The 14806-nt window shown below is 41.6% G+C and overlaps 1 protein-coding gene across 3 annotated transcripts in view; it reads right to left on the reverse strand.

Moving 5' to 3' along the window:
- NVL (nuclear VCP like) overlaps positions 1–14504 on the reverse strand; it is a 60724-nt gene extending 46220 nt beyond the window's left edge. Inside the window, exons 1-12 of one of the 3 annotated variants that reach the window (XM_054393379.1) lie at positions 14448–14504; positions 12056–12129; positions 10714–10766; positions 10529–10625; positions 8621–8635; positions 8418–8460; positions 7304–7561; positions 6223–6234; positions 4969–5095; positions 4426–4502; positions 3300–3434; positions 1540–1641 (exon numbers count right to left, since the gene is read on the reverse strand). In XM_054393379.1, the coding sequence (XP_054249354.1) occupies positions 1540–1641; positions 3300–3434; positions 4426–4502; positions 4969–5095; positions 6223–6234; positions 7304–7561; positions 8418–8460; positions 8621–8635; positions 10529–10625; positions 10714–10766; positions 12056–12129; positions 14448–14504 (1050 nt within the window). Of the gene's footprint in view, positions 1–1539; positions 1642–3299; positions 3435–4425; positions 4503–4968; positions 5096–6222; positions 6235–7294; positions 7562–8417; positions 8473–8620; positions 8636–10528; positions 10626–10713; positions 10767–12055; positions 12130–14447 lie in introns of all 3 variants that reach the window. The other 2 variants (XM_054393371.1, XM_054393388.1) reach the window with 2 other exon arrangements.
- Positions 14505–14806: the final 302 nt, after the last annotated feature.

Consider the following 14806-nt stretch of genomic DNA (forward strand, 5'->3'; position numbering starts at 1 on the left):
TGGGCAGCCTCTTCCAGTGCTCTGTCACCCTCACAGTAAAGTTTCTCCTCATGTTGACGTGGTACCTCCTGTGTTCCATCTTGCATCCGCTGCCCCTTGTCCTATCAGAGGGCACCACTGACAAGAGACTGTCAACTTCATCTTGACACCCACCCTTCAGATACTTATAGACATTAATAAGATCCCCTCTCAGCCTTCTCAAGACTAAACAGCCCCAGGGCTCAGTCTTCCTTCATAAGAGAGATGTTCAAGTCCTGCAGCCATCCTTGCAGCTCTCTGTTGGATTCTCTCCAGTAAATCCCTGTCTCTCTTAGACTGGGGAGCCCAAAACTAGATACAGTATTCCAGGTGTGGCCTCACCAGGGCAGAGTAAAGGGGAAGAAGAACCTCTCTAGACTTGCTAGACCCACTTTTTCTTCCACTATAAAGATTCCATAACACATAGATAATGTGGAACCATGTATTTTACCCTGCACAAAATATTTGTACCAAAAAATAAGTGGAAAAACTACTTAAAGTGAATGTGAAGGACTGTAAGAAAGGCAAGAGATTTTATATTTACACATATTTTAAGCAATACATTTATATTCTTCAACAGTAACTTTTATAGCAACCTCCCCTCTATACATACAAAATACCTAATTTCTAAAAACTCTGGGTGTTTAGTTATTTAATTTTATTCAACACCTTAACATGACTTTCTAAAAATTAAAAGGTAGTATGAACTGGAATTAGATCATCTTTAAGGTCTCTTCCAATCCAAACCATTCTATGATTCACTCATTCTATGAAACACAATAATCTAGCAGCTTCACAATCAATCTTTTGTCCTGTTCAGCATTCTTTTTAACAGGAACATACTCCATATGCAGTGGTAGGGGAGAGTTAAAAAATGGAATAAAGTTGGAAACCCAGAACATTCTCAGAGATCAGGAACAGAAATCCATCTGCATGAAATAAAACATTAGCCACATTAAAAAAAAAAAAAGAAGAATCTGCATTTTTAAAAATAAAAATTATTTCAACCTGCCTGAGTCTCTTTGCTTCTTCCTAGGTCTGGAAGTTGCACTAAAGGAAGACTTCAGCTGTAACTTCTGCTTGTATTATACTTGTCCCAGATTTCTTATTTTATACCTAAACCTGTCAAGTCTTAAGTCTCTCAGGTTCACTCAAATTCTAAGCCATACAAAACCAGCAAAAATCCCCTGTAACCAAAAAAGAACCAACACAGTGAACTGCCCTTACGTATGTTTTCTATGAAGCTAAGCAGCTCCAAATAAGTAAATAATTTATTTTGTTCTCTTTACATGGATACCATGAACTATCTTTTGTCAAGATTTCAGAACAGTCATCTTTGTGCTCCATGACAGCACAATGGAATTCTGATTACACAAGGGGAGACACTATGACTTGTGTGCAGCAGTATAAAGATTCACTCACTAATATTCACTTGAATTCAAACTACAGCAACAAAGTATAAATCTTTACAAAGAAAAGGACAAATAATTCATGGTGTTATAGTTCCAGTGGGTGCCTCACCAAAGCCTGCTCAAACAATTCTCTCAGTTTCTGCTCAGATTCTCCTGACACTCCAGACACCATCTCTGTCGCTGCTACTTTCAGCATTGGGAGCTCGAGTTCCTAAAAGAGACAATGAATGAGATATCCAGAGGTTAGAAATGTTGCCTGTCCTAGAGGACAAACATTTTCCAGTGTCATAGAAACATTTAGGTTGGAAAAGACCTTGGAGATGATTGAGTCCAACCATTAACTCTACCAAGTCCACCACTAAGCCACATCCCCAAACACCACATCTACATGGTCATTAAACACCTCCAGAGATAGTCATAACCACCTCACTGGGCAGCCTCTTCCAATGTTTCCCCACTCCAGTGGTAGCACCATCCTCACCTGTGTCTCCTCCAGGTGCCTAAGATCCTGATGACATCGTTTACACCCAAATATTATGTAACTGAAATGAAATCTTAAGGAGCTTTTAAAAGAACAAAAAGATATCTAGCACCCTCCAAACTAAACCAGGTCTGAGCCACCTGGCCAAGTGAATATAAATGGATGCAAAAAGCCAGGTTTCCCTAATTCAGTGAGAGGACAACTGCACTGTGAAACAGCTTTGTACCTTGCTCCCCCACCCAATCCTTCACAGCACATATTTCAGTTCATGCTTGGGCTCCCTCTTCCAGAAAACTGCCCATTTCCTTCTGTAACAAAGAATTGCTTAGCAGTGTAAAAGAGATGCCCATGAGACTTGGTTCTCCTAATTTTGCTCTAGAAGTATCTAAGGAGGACTGTACAGGAAGAGTAAAGCCCACACTCCAGGTTTTCTGCTATTAAAAATAAATAAATAAACAAAAGGGTAACTTTGACAAACTGTAACACAGTACTGCTACAGGTAATGGCACCCTATTTCGAGCTTTTTGAAATACATATAAAAAATTTAAAATCCTAATTTATACAAATCACAACCAACAGAGGCACCACTTGGGGCTTGAAGATCACTTGCCTTAAAACAGCACTACTGAAAAGCTCTTATTCAAGAAAACAACATTTAAGAAGTAGTCAATTAAATTTATCTAATTTCTGAAAATCTTTCACTTATGTTTCTTTCCCTAGATCCATTCCAGGATACAAATACCCACCGAAACATTAAATAGCACAAATCCACACAATGGGTACCATGCTGCATCAAGAGGAGTGTGACCAGCAGGTCAAGAGAGGTGATTCTTCCCTTTTACTCTGCTCTTGTAAGACCCCACCTTGAATACTGCAGCAGTTCTGGTGTCCCCAGCATAAGAAGGGCACAGAGCTGTTGTAGTGAGTCTAGAAGAGGACAAAAAGGATGATCCAAGGCCTGAAGCACCTCTGCTATGAGGACAAGCTGAGGGAGCTGGTATTGTTCTTGGGGGAAACCTTACAGATGCCTTCCAGCACCTGAAGGGAACCTGCAGGAAGGCTGGAGAGGGAACTTTTCATAACAGTGTCAAGCAACAGGACAAGGGGGGAATGGTTTTAAGATGAGGTGGCATAGGATTAGGCTGGATTTTAGGAATAAGTACTTCAGCACAAAGCCTTGTCATTATGTCCCCTCTTCACATACAAGAGTCTGTCAAGCACAGATTCAGATGGAATTCAAACAATGGAAATAAAGATGAATGTATTTTAGACAAAGATGGGAAGGAGAGAAAAGACATAAAAAAAGATCTAGTCTGCTACGAAGAGGATTTTTTTTTCTCTCTAAATATAAATCAGAAGAAGAAACTGGCAATGTAAATCCATCTCACCCCAGCAATTGCCTGTGCAAGCAGTGTCTTTCCACATCCTGGTGGTCCATGCAAAAGAAAGCCGCGAGGTGGAACCACACCTAACTGGTTATAGACTTCGGGGTGACGGAGATGAATGAGCATCTTGCATATTTCCTGTTAATAACAACAGAGAGCTTTGTTCAAATTGCAGAAATTAATATTACAGATCGCTAATATCACAGGCAGGCTAAAATAAAGCTAGTTCTATTTAGTAATGGAATTTCATAGAATGATAGAATTGTTTCAGTTGGAAAAGACCTCTACATTCATCAAGTCCAACATCAACTTAAGACCACCATGGCCATTCAACCATGTCCCAGAGTGCCATGGCCACCTGTTTCTTGAACACTTCCATGGATGGTGACTCTCCACCTCCTTGGGCATCCTATTCCAATATCTGAACCACTCTTTCAGGAGTGGTCACAACTGGCACAACTTGAGGCCCTTTCTTCTCATTCTACCACATGATACTAGGGGAGAAGAGACCAATTTCCACCTCACTCCGACCTCCTTTCAGGGAATCATAGTGAGAAGGTCTCTCCTCAGCCTCCTCTTCTCCAGACTAAACAATCCCAGTTCCCTCAGCTACTCCTCCCCAGACCTGTTCTCCAGACCCTTCACCAGCTTTGTTGACCTTCTCTGGAGATGCTACAGCACCTCAATGTCTTTCTTCTAGTGAGGGGCCCAAAACTGAACGCAGCATTCAAGGTGCAGCCTCACCAGTGGTGAGTAAAGGGGCACGATCACTTCTTTACTCCTGCTGGCTACAGCATTCCTGATCCAGGCCAGGATGCCGTTGGCCTTCTTGGCCACCTGGGCACTCTGCTGGCTCACATTCAGCTGTCAGTCAGCACTTCCAGTTACTTTTTTGCCATGCAACTTTTCAGCTGCTCTGCCTCAATTTCAGTGACTGCTTTCAGAAAAATTAATCAAAGAGGAGGAAAAAACCCCACAAAACCCAAGCACACAAAACTTCAACGATGCTGGCATATGCAGCTATTCTCAGTGCCATGCAGGTGAGTTCTGCCAAATCTCATCTTCGTCATTTCTCGTGCAACATTTTATTCAGTGCATTCTGTAGCCCACAATTGTAATTTTAACTAACCTTTAAAGTTTCATCATTGCCTCCTACATCCTCAAACTTCACTGAAGGATGGTAAAGCTCTGGTCCCTTCCTTCTAACTGTTAAGGAGGAAAAGTTGTGCACATTTAAATACAGCATAATAGTAGTTGCTAACATCAAACAAAAGAGTAATCAGTCTAAACAATTAGCTAAGCACAGGGTGTATTATTGTTTTTTGGTAGTAGACATTGGACTGGAGTATTTTTTTTAGTACATTAAGGCTAAATTTCTTATGAAAAACTACCCCATTTGAGGTCACTTCTTTGAACCTCAGGAAACACTTCTCCACTAATGGATTCCAGTCATAGAATGGTAGGGGTTGGGAGGGACATCCAGAGATTCCGAGTCTCACCCCCCTGACAAAGCAGGATCACCTATGGCAGGTCACTCAGGAACACATCCAGGTGGGTTTTGAAAGTCTTTACAGAAGGAGACTTCACAACCTTTCTGGGCAGCCTATTCCAGAAGTTTTTCCCCAGATACTATCTCTTTATTTGAAGCAGCATGCCAAAAGTAACTTCTCACCTTTCTCTTTAAGTAAGATGGAATTAATTTCTCCATCTACATCTGTAAATTCTTCTTTTTTTCTTTTCACTTTCTTACCCTTTGTCTTCTTTCTTTCAGTCTCCAAGACAGAAAATTCTGTTGATTTCTAGGGCATAAAACCAGAATTAAGACATACAAAACTTTCCAAGCCAATGAATTTCTGCAAATACTTAAGAACAAAATGTATTCTTAAATGATCTTCTCTGATTTAAGACACAATATTCAGTATTATATGAATAAATACCAGGCAGGAATGTAACCCCTTGATTTTTGCAGAAAATTATTTTTTTACTTAGGATTTTGTTCTTTTTTAAAGGGCAAATTACACGAGTCACTTATTTGCTAAGAATACATACTTACAAGCAAAAAAAAATTCCCAACAATCTCCCCAGAAAAACCTCAAACCACTAATCAAAACTAGAGACCAGTTACTTGCATACCATAAAGCAATCCTCTTTGGGGATGAATAAAACTCTATCAATGTATTTTCTCCAATGAAAACAATTTTTATTACTAGTAAATCATGAGTGGCTGTAAAAAATATTATTTAGTGCTGACACAAGTTAACTGCATGATAAAAAAGGTCTAGCGCAAGAGAAAAGAAATTAAAAAAGAGGGTTAATGAAAGTTGGAGTCTGGGTGGTTAAGGGTTTTTTGTTAATACAGTATTGCAAATATTTTTTCAATTTGAAGATCTCCATTTTATTCAATTTCCCTACATAAGAGGATGCAGTCCTACTGGGATAAAGGAATGATTTGTGGAATCTGCCAATTCACTAAGTATTTTCATAATAAAAAGGCAGATTTAAATGTAGTTCTTCCTTCACATAGGGGAAAAAAAAAGGAGCATCCTGCCAAAACATCTGGTTGGCTAAACATCATAAGTGTTCTCTCTCATAAATAAATGAAAAGTTTTTGACAGTTAGAGTTGTCTTTTTCTAAAAAACAAAAAAATGGGGAGGGAGAAGGAAATCAAAGTAAGCAATGTGTCTGGATGGGGAGTAGGTCTTATTTTTAACTGCTTTATAAATCAGTGCAACTTCCTTTCAGCCTCCCCAACTCCTGTCCATCTAAAACACCTCAGTTTTCCCCAGGGTCATTAAGACTTAACCACAGGTTAAGGAAGACCAAACTCTGGCTACAGCCAGCCACATGCTTCCTGATTAGTTAGGCTGGTCACTGCCAAATGGAATAAATAACAGCTAAATTTGACTTACTTCTCTCAGTGTGGGCACTAATCTGTGTCTCTCTAATACTGAGAGAAGAGTTCCACCCAGTTCAGTATTCTTCCTCAAAAAGTGTGGAGGAAATTCAAAATTCTGTGACTTTTTACCTCCCATATAATTGAAGTGAGTCGGGAGGTTCAAAAAAATAACTTCTGACATGGCATAACAATTGGCTAAGCCTTTCCTTCTTCAGAAACTAAGATAAAAACAAGTATTCCACTGGCTTAAACCAATCTTTTCTTTCTGTTTAACATGTTCATTATCTTTAAAGACAGCATGAACATTTGTAATGAAGTATTTTTAAAAGCCAGAGAGAAAAACAGTGTTCGGGTCACCTCAGTACCACTTTTCCAAAGCCTGTCAAATTACACAGAATCATGGAATGATAGGGGTTGGAAGGGACCTCTGGAGATTCTAGTCCAACTCCCCTGCCAAGGTTTCACCTAGAGCAGGTTGCATAAGAATGCACCCAAGTGGGGTTTTAAAGACTCCAGAGAGGGAGACTTCACCATCTCTCTGGGCAGCCTGTTCCAGTGCTCCACCATTCTTAGCATAAAGAAATCCCTTCTCATGTTTAGATGGAACTTCCTATGTTCAAGTTTGTACCCATTGCCTCTTGTCCTGCCACTGGGCACCACTGAGAACACTGGTCCCATCCTCCTGACACCCACTCTTTAAGTATTTATAAGCACTGGTAAGATCCCCCCTCAGTCTTCTATTTTCCAGAAGTTTCCAGAAAAGCCCCAAGTTGCTCAACCTTTCTTCCTAAGACAGATGTTCTAGTCCCTTAATCACCTTTGTAGCCCTTTGCTGTACCCTCTCAAGCAGTTCCCTGTCCTTCTTGAATTGGGAGCCCAGAACTGCATACAGTACTCCAGATGAGGCCTCACCAGGGCAGAGCAGAAGCGGAGGAGAACCTCTCTGCCAGCCTCCATCCTTGTCTTAGCAGAATTAAAGATGCATGGTGCTGCACTTACCAGGGGAAGAGAGAGAGTGACTTAGGAGCCAGTCTATCCAAAAGTTATTATTACTATATTTGTTTGCTACTTAAATCACACTGGGTTTGTAAAACACAATACCTCAGAAACCAGTTTCTTCTCATCTCCTTCTCCATCCTCAGAAAGGTCAATGAAAAAGTCTTTTCCACAGGGAGTTTTATCGATGAACCAGCCACCTTCAGAGATGCGTGTTCCAACCTGTGCTCCTGATGAGAGGCTGCTTGTTTGAGGTGCTGTTCTCACAGGAGGGGGGGTTTCCACTGGTTCATTTTTTGGAGTGGTTGGAACAGAATCGGGATTTCCTTTCTTATATAAGCTCAGCAGAGAACTGTTCATGTGATTTGTAGACTGCAGATTCATGTATTTGAAAAGAAAATGCACAGGTTATAATGTGGATTATTTATATTAAGAGACCAATGAAAACATCAGCATTATCCAGCATTGTCTCAGCTGGAGAAAGTAGAATCATAGAATGGCTTAGGTTGGAAGGGACCCTAGAGATCATCTACTCCATCTCCCTGCCACCTCTCAACTAGACTTCTTGCTCAAAGCCTCATCCAACTTGGCCTTAAACACCTCCGGGGAGGGGGTATCCACAACCTCCCTGGGCAACTCATTCCAGAATCTCACCACCCTTGTACTAAAAAACTTCTTCCTAAGATCCAGTCTAACCTACTCTCCCTCAGCTTAAAACCATTCCCCTTGTCCTATTGCTAGATACCCTTAAGACAAGTCCCTCTCCTTCCTGCAGGTTCCCTTCAAGTATTGGAAGCCAGCTATAAGGTCCTCCCAGACCATGCACCTTCCAATGCATCCCTCTGCAAATCAAATAACTGCACATAAATACATTTGCTGGTTGAAGAGACACTGGCCTTTGCTACTTATTCTGAAATAAGCCCTGTTACTGACAGTCACCTCTTTTAGTAATAGTCACATTATGTCAGTCCTTTCAATCATTTCATTAATTTCACAGCCAAATACTTCAGATCCCTAGTGTGCTTTCCTCAAAAGTGATTCCCCACCACAGCTTCCTCCTTTTTATTCAGAAAATAGCCCCTTTTTAGCTTTGTAGATTCTCAGTTGGAATTGCCAACTCTGACTGCATCATCTTCATCTCCACTTTTAAATTCTCCAAGTGCGTTGCAATTTCACAACACAGAATCATGTGTGATGCAAGTAAAATTCATAAGGAAATACAACTTACTAGATCTTCTGGATAATCATCATAATCAGAGGTATCTGTGGCACTTCCTGCAGCCCTTGACATGGAAGGAAGTCCAACATTATTAACATATCAGAGCAGAACTACACGTGAGACACCCACAAAACAAAATGAATACAATTTCCACAACCTGGTTCCCCAGAACTATGATATGTAGTCTAAGACTGGAGCTTGAAATTTATGACTATGAAGAGTGAAAACTGCATCATTTCCAAGGCTGTGATGATTCGGATCAATTTGGCAATCTGGCTGAAAGACAGTCCTAAAAACGAGTGACGTAGGATCAGATTGATTCAGTTCACTAAGAGATCACACAGTCACCAGTGCTGGCACAAGGAAAGCAGTAGCTGAACTAGACTCATCCTTGTGACAAATGTTCTGATTTCATAGAATCACAGAATCATAGAATGTTAGGGGTTGGAATGGGCCTCCAGAGATCATCGGGTCTAACTCCCTTGCCAAAGCAGGATCACCTAGGGCAGGCCACAGAGTAACACGGCCAGGTCAGCTTTGGAAGTCTCCAGCAAAGGAGACTCCACAACCTCTCTGGGCAGCGTGTTTCAGTGCTCCACCACCCTCACAGGAAAGGAGTTTCTCCTCATGCTGAGGTGGAACTTCCTGCGTTCTACTTTATACGCATTATTCCTTGTCCTATTACCAGGTGCCACTGAAAAGAGCCTGTCCCCTTCCTCTTGACACTCGCCCCTTGTTGCAGCCACTGTTCTGAGGGCAGTTGCTGGACATGTGCAGAGTGCATGATTCCTTAGCTGACCAGTTCCTTAGCACGCTGCATAGAGCAAAACACTAACATTCCATGTGTGCCAAGAGCAACATCCTCACGTTGGCACCCTTGGATTGGAGCATGCTGCAGAAGCCACCTCCTTGACATGCTGGAATCTCCTACTGGGAAAAGATTTTAGCTTATAGATGTGGTTGGGTTTTACTGGTTAAGGGATTGATAACAACAAGTATAAAAAACAGCCACTCTGAGCAATAGGTATCTTCAATTAGGGCTTCTCTAGGGACTTTGGCTGGGGAATTTGTTTTAGGGCTGCTAGGGACTTCTGCTTCTGTTAGTTTGCTACTTCTTCTGGCAAGGGCTTCGGTTTAGGGATGCTGCTTGGGACTTCTGTTAGCTGCTTTGCCTGTTAAGGGCTTCCAGGACTTCTGTAAGTGGGACTCTAAGACTCCTTCCTGCAAGGGATTCTACAACACAGTAATAAAGGACTTCAGAGAAGACTTCAGAGATCCTCTGCTCTCTGCATTTCTGGAATCTCGTTGCTCTATGGCAACAGGGTTCGTGCCTCCATTCGCCCAGTGGCGGCCTGAATTGGATAAAAGAACAACAGTCCCTCAGATATTTGTAGACATTAATAAGATCCCTTCTCAGCCTTCTCTTCTCCAGACTAAACAGCCCCAGTTCTCTCAGTCTTTCTTCACAGGAGAGATGTTCAAGTCCCTTAATCATCCTCGTAGCTCTTCATTGGACCCTCTCCAGTAGATCCCTGTCTCTCTTGAACTGGGGAGCCCAAAACTGGATACAGTATTCCAGGTGTGGTCTGACCAGGGCAGAGCAGATGGAGATCTTTAATATAGATCACGCCTTAGAGAAACCAAAGTGATCTGTGGGATTATGCACAGGGTTTTAAATCAGGAAATCTTAATCCCAATCTCATACCCAGTAGATATTTACTCTGAATTAGTCTGTTTTAGCTCTCAGATTTAGCTAATACCTCTCATACCCAAAAAAGACTAAGAAGAAAACAAAGGAATTAAATTGCATGAGGACTGTGGTGTTACGTGGAAAATTATCAAGGAAGACCCAAGTATATCCACTAATTGAGCGATATATATAGATATAACAGAGAAGTCATGACTGGCTCTACTATCTGCTTGTCCTGGGTAAAAACGAGCTTCCATTAGCTGTAGGCAACTTCTGATGAAGACAAGCCTACGGAAAATCTAGGATTTATCTGTGATCTTTCTCAAAATGTAATAATATGATGACAGAAATTTTAAAGATTTTAAAAAGAAATTTAAAGAAATTATAAAACTAACGGCATTATTAATCTAATGGTAAAAATTCTTCTTACTCATTTTTCTCTTGTTGTCTTGCTCTTTTTGCCACATGTTCAGCTTCTAAAACTGCTAAATCTTCTTGTTCTTTTTCATTACTGATTATTCCAAACACTGAAAAGAAAAGTTCAAACATGTTAAGAAAAAAGCCAAAGCATAATCAAAGAATTGGGTGTCTTGGACATAATAGTAACAGAACTACCTTTTTCAACTTGTAGTCTAAAAGCATTTCTTTTTCTTCGTCCATATTCTACACTGGAAAAACAACAACAAAATAAACAGGTTATACCGATTGCTTTTTCCGCTCAACATGTTGTCATTCTCAGTGGGAAAAAAAAAAAGAAAAAAAGAAACTAATAAAACCACAACATTTTAAATTGATACCCAAGCTTCTATACAGTGACTGCTTTTTCTTAAACCTGGAATAGCTCAATCATTGGCAGGAAACAAACCCACAAACCCAGTAAACTATACTGGTCTCTAAAAGGATGTTTAGTAAAAATTTCAAGGTCCTCTTTAACTGTACCTATAGAGAAGCAGCAATGTACAAATGACCAAACTGACATTGTACAATGACCAAATGACAATGTACAAATGTGGGTGTCACAACACTACTAATTTTTCGCTTTCATTCTAACGAAAACATATACATACAGACTGCAGTCCAGAAAGGACAGCAAGGAATAACTGGTCACCATAAGAAAAATTGATTTAATGAGCATTCTTAAATATAAACAAAAATCATCAAAAAGGAACAAAAACCCCAAACCAAACCAAAACATTGAAATGGAAAAAAAAAACAAAACAAAACCCCAAGACCTGTAAGCATTCTAAGGAAGAGGTTTGGCTTCCTTTCTCTAACGAGGCACTAATAAACAGAATATGCAAACAGGAATGAATATACTTCTCCACCTTCATTAACCCTGACACCCACCAATGAGCTACTGCAATACAACCTTGCTCCCCACTCAGAAAAACACAGCTAGGCAAGACTCACTGCTCTGCTGAGCAGCTGAGTGAGATTTAACATCTTACTGAATCCTGCCTTTGCCTGCACTTAAGTGTTATTTTCCCTCATACTTTAAGCTTACTGGAGTGCAGACCAATGTGCTGTAACACATCTGTAGCTGTTTAATAAAAGCCAAACCAAAACCAAACCAAAGACAAAAAAACCCCTACAAACCACAACTAGATCATGTAATGCCAATGCACTAATAAAATATAAGTTAGTAGATATATCTGCAGAGGAAAACACTGGAATGGAAAAGATCATAGAACCATAGAACTGTGAGACTGGAAGAGACTTTTAAGATCATCAAGTCCAACTTCTCACCTAGAGCTCACATTTGCACCACTACTGTGAAGCTACTACCACTAAACCACATCCCTGAGCATATCTACCTTATCCTTTCAATCAAGCTCAACAACTCGTAGTGAACATAAAGCAAATTAAAATTTTGATTAAAAATACATAAATGTAATATAACAAAATAATGTATCCCATATTTTGAATGCAGACTCTAAGAATACAAATCTTTGCTCACCTGTAGGTTTTCTGCAAATCAGAGGCTAGAATTCTAATGTCAACATACTGGCCACATTTATTACTTGCAAGGTACTGAAATGAAGAATTTGAAACAGTGAGTAAAATCTTTGTCAATCACCTCATCTGAACAGTTAGATCAAATACATCCATTTCAAATTCTAGTACTCTTAGAAGTCAAAATGAAAATCAGAAACAGCCTTGAACTGCCTTTGAACACACCTAGACAGTACTTCGCAATGGGAAATACTAAGGCACAGATGATTAGGTATCTATGGTTTTTTGGGGAAAAGCAGCTTATTTTATTTTGGGGCTTCAGTGACTTCTGCTGGTGGAACTGCTGGAGCACGTCCAGAGGAGGGCTATGAAGATGATCAGAGGGCACCTCACCTCTGGGGACAAGCTGTGAGAGCTGAGGCTGTCCAGCCTGAAGAAGAGAAGGCTTCAGGGAGACCTTAGAGCAGCCCTCTAGTACCTGAAAGGAGCTACAAGAAACTGGGGAGGCTTGTAGTGATAAGACAAGGGCAAATTTAGACTGGATATTAGGAAGAAATTTTTTCCAGTGAGGGTGGTGAGACACTGGAACAGGCTGCCCATGGAGGTCATGGATGCCTCTTCCCTCAAGGTGTTCAATGCCAGGTTGGACAAGGCCTTGAGCAACATGGTCTAGTAGAAGGTGTCCTTGCATATGGTAGGAAGGTTGGAACTAGATCATCTTCAAGGTCCCTTCCCACCCAAACCATTCTATGAACCTATGAATCACTTTGTAACCCACACACCATTTTATGGTCAATCTTTCTAAAGTTCTTTGTTACTGTCAGTTAACCCCGAGGGGTTTTTTGTATCTCCTACCTTAAAAATGAAACAATCTGCATCGATTAGTATGGATCTGGTCATAAGAAGAACATTAATATTTGCAATGTGCTTCAATAAATGCTACAGAAATTAATTCACTTTTATTTATATGCTATTAAGCCTTTTTTTTGTTTTGTTTTCTGATAGCAGCTGCTCCAACCTATTTTCAAATCACAAATTATGAAAGTGTGATAAAATGTACTTCATTGGCTTTCTTCCCCCACTCTTCAAATTAGGAGTGAGAAGGAGCTTCAATACTGTACTAGTGGATCCCTTCTTTAAAAAAAAAGAGAGAAAGAATCTTTCTAAAAGACATGGTAACACTCATATCAGAGCAAAGTGAAGTTCAAAATGTCATTAATTCTTCTAATTCAAGCAATCAAATTGCTTACAACTGAAAACAGAATTTTTTTTTTTAATTATATTATACTTCACAGCAGCTAATGACCTACTGAAAATATCAAGCTTACAATATATCCAAGCTGGCTTTCTCATTTCAGAATAGTCAAGATATAGCCAGTGTGATCTTGTAAAGGAAAATAAGCAAGCTCTGTCAAGCAGCCACTCAGGTTAATGAATTAGAAGCAGAGTACACTCAGACATGCCAAAACTGGTGTTTAATCTGAGAAGTCACCCTAAATATTAATAAAATATACATATCACTATGCCACCTGAAGGAATCACGGTTCTCCCTACTCTTCTCATGTGTGTTATGGAAGTGATCACATTTTCCCCCTTTCTTCACTCATTTAATATAACTGATGTATGTATTTCCATTGTAAAAACTTCCAACTTGCCTGTATCTGCCCAGAGTGTACTTCTTTCTTGGGACTATTTCTTTCATACTTGAATCATAGAATCATTAGGGTTGGGAAAGACCTCTACCATCATCATGTCCAACCATCGACCCAACAGTACCATGCCCACTAAACCATGTCCCGAAGTGCCACGTCCCCACGGTACTTTAAGACCACCAGGAATGGTGACTCAACCACTTCCTCGGGCAGCCTCTTCCAATGCCTGACCACTCTTTCAGTAAAGATTTTTTTCTTGACATCCAGTCCAAACCTCCCCTACCACAACTTGCGAGCATTTCCTCTAGTCCTATCACTATTTACTCACTCCACCAAAACCTCCTTTCAGGGAGCTGTGAAGAGCAGCCAGGTCTCACCTCAGCCTCCTCTCCTCCAGACTAAAAAAATCCCTCAGTCCTCCTCAAAAGACTTGTTTTAACAGCAGCCAGCTTCAGAATCAGAAGTACCGAGGAGGATGGAAGAAAGTAACAAAACAAAACAGACGAGAAGCGGGGGGGGGGGGGGGGGGGGGGGGGAAACGCCTTTTTTAAAGATCTTTTTAAAGCCCTGAGAGACAAGGCCGGGGTTTGGCGCCCGCTGTCCTCCCCTCCCGCACCTGAGCGGGCCAGATGCTCCAGGCCGCCGCCAGCGAGCCCCATCGTGCCGGCGGCGTGCAGCCCGCCGCCGCCAGCCCACGGAGCCGAGAGCTGCCGGCTAATCGCCGCTGTCTGCCCCGGCCGGTACCTGCTTAATACGCTGCTTCAGCCGCAGGTCCACGAAGTGCCCTGGCCGGCTTCGCATCCCCACTCGCCGCCCTCACCAGCGAGGGCCTCTCCACCAGCACGGGGACTGCCCCAGAGCTTTGCCCGCGCGGGCCCGCTTCGAGCCGCTCGCCTACACCAGCGGACCAGACGGGGCCCAGCGGCGGAGGCGTTCTGATCCGGGCACGCTCTTCTTCCGCCTCCGACTTTCCGAGCCGCTAATTAAGTTTCAAACCGGCGCCCCCAGTCAGGACGACGTGAGATTCCCAGCAGCGCCCTCTCACAGAGCAGCAACGTGCCCCGATTGCCACCGCCCGGCCGCGGTCCCTCAGGAGGCCTGGG

The sequence above is a fragment of the Indicator indicator genome, chromosome 2 (genome assembly GCF_027791375.1).
Source record: "Indicator indicator isolate 239-I01 chromosome 2, UM_Iind_1.1, whole genome shotgun sequence".
In the NCBI taxonomy this organism is placed as follows: Eukaryota; Metazoa; Chordata; class Aves; order Piciformes; family Indicatoridae; genus Indicator; species Indicator indicator.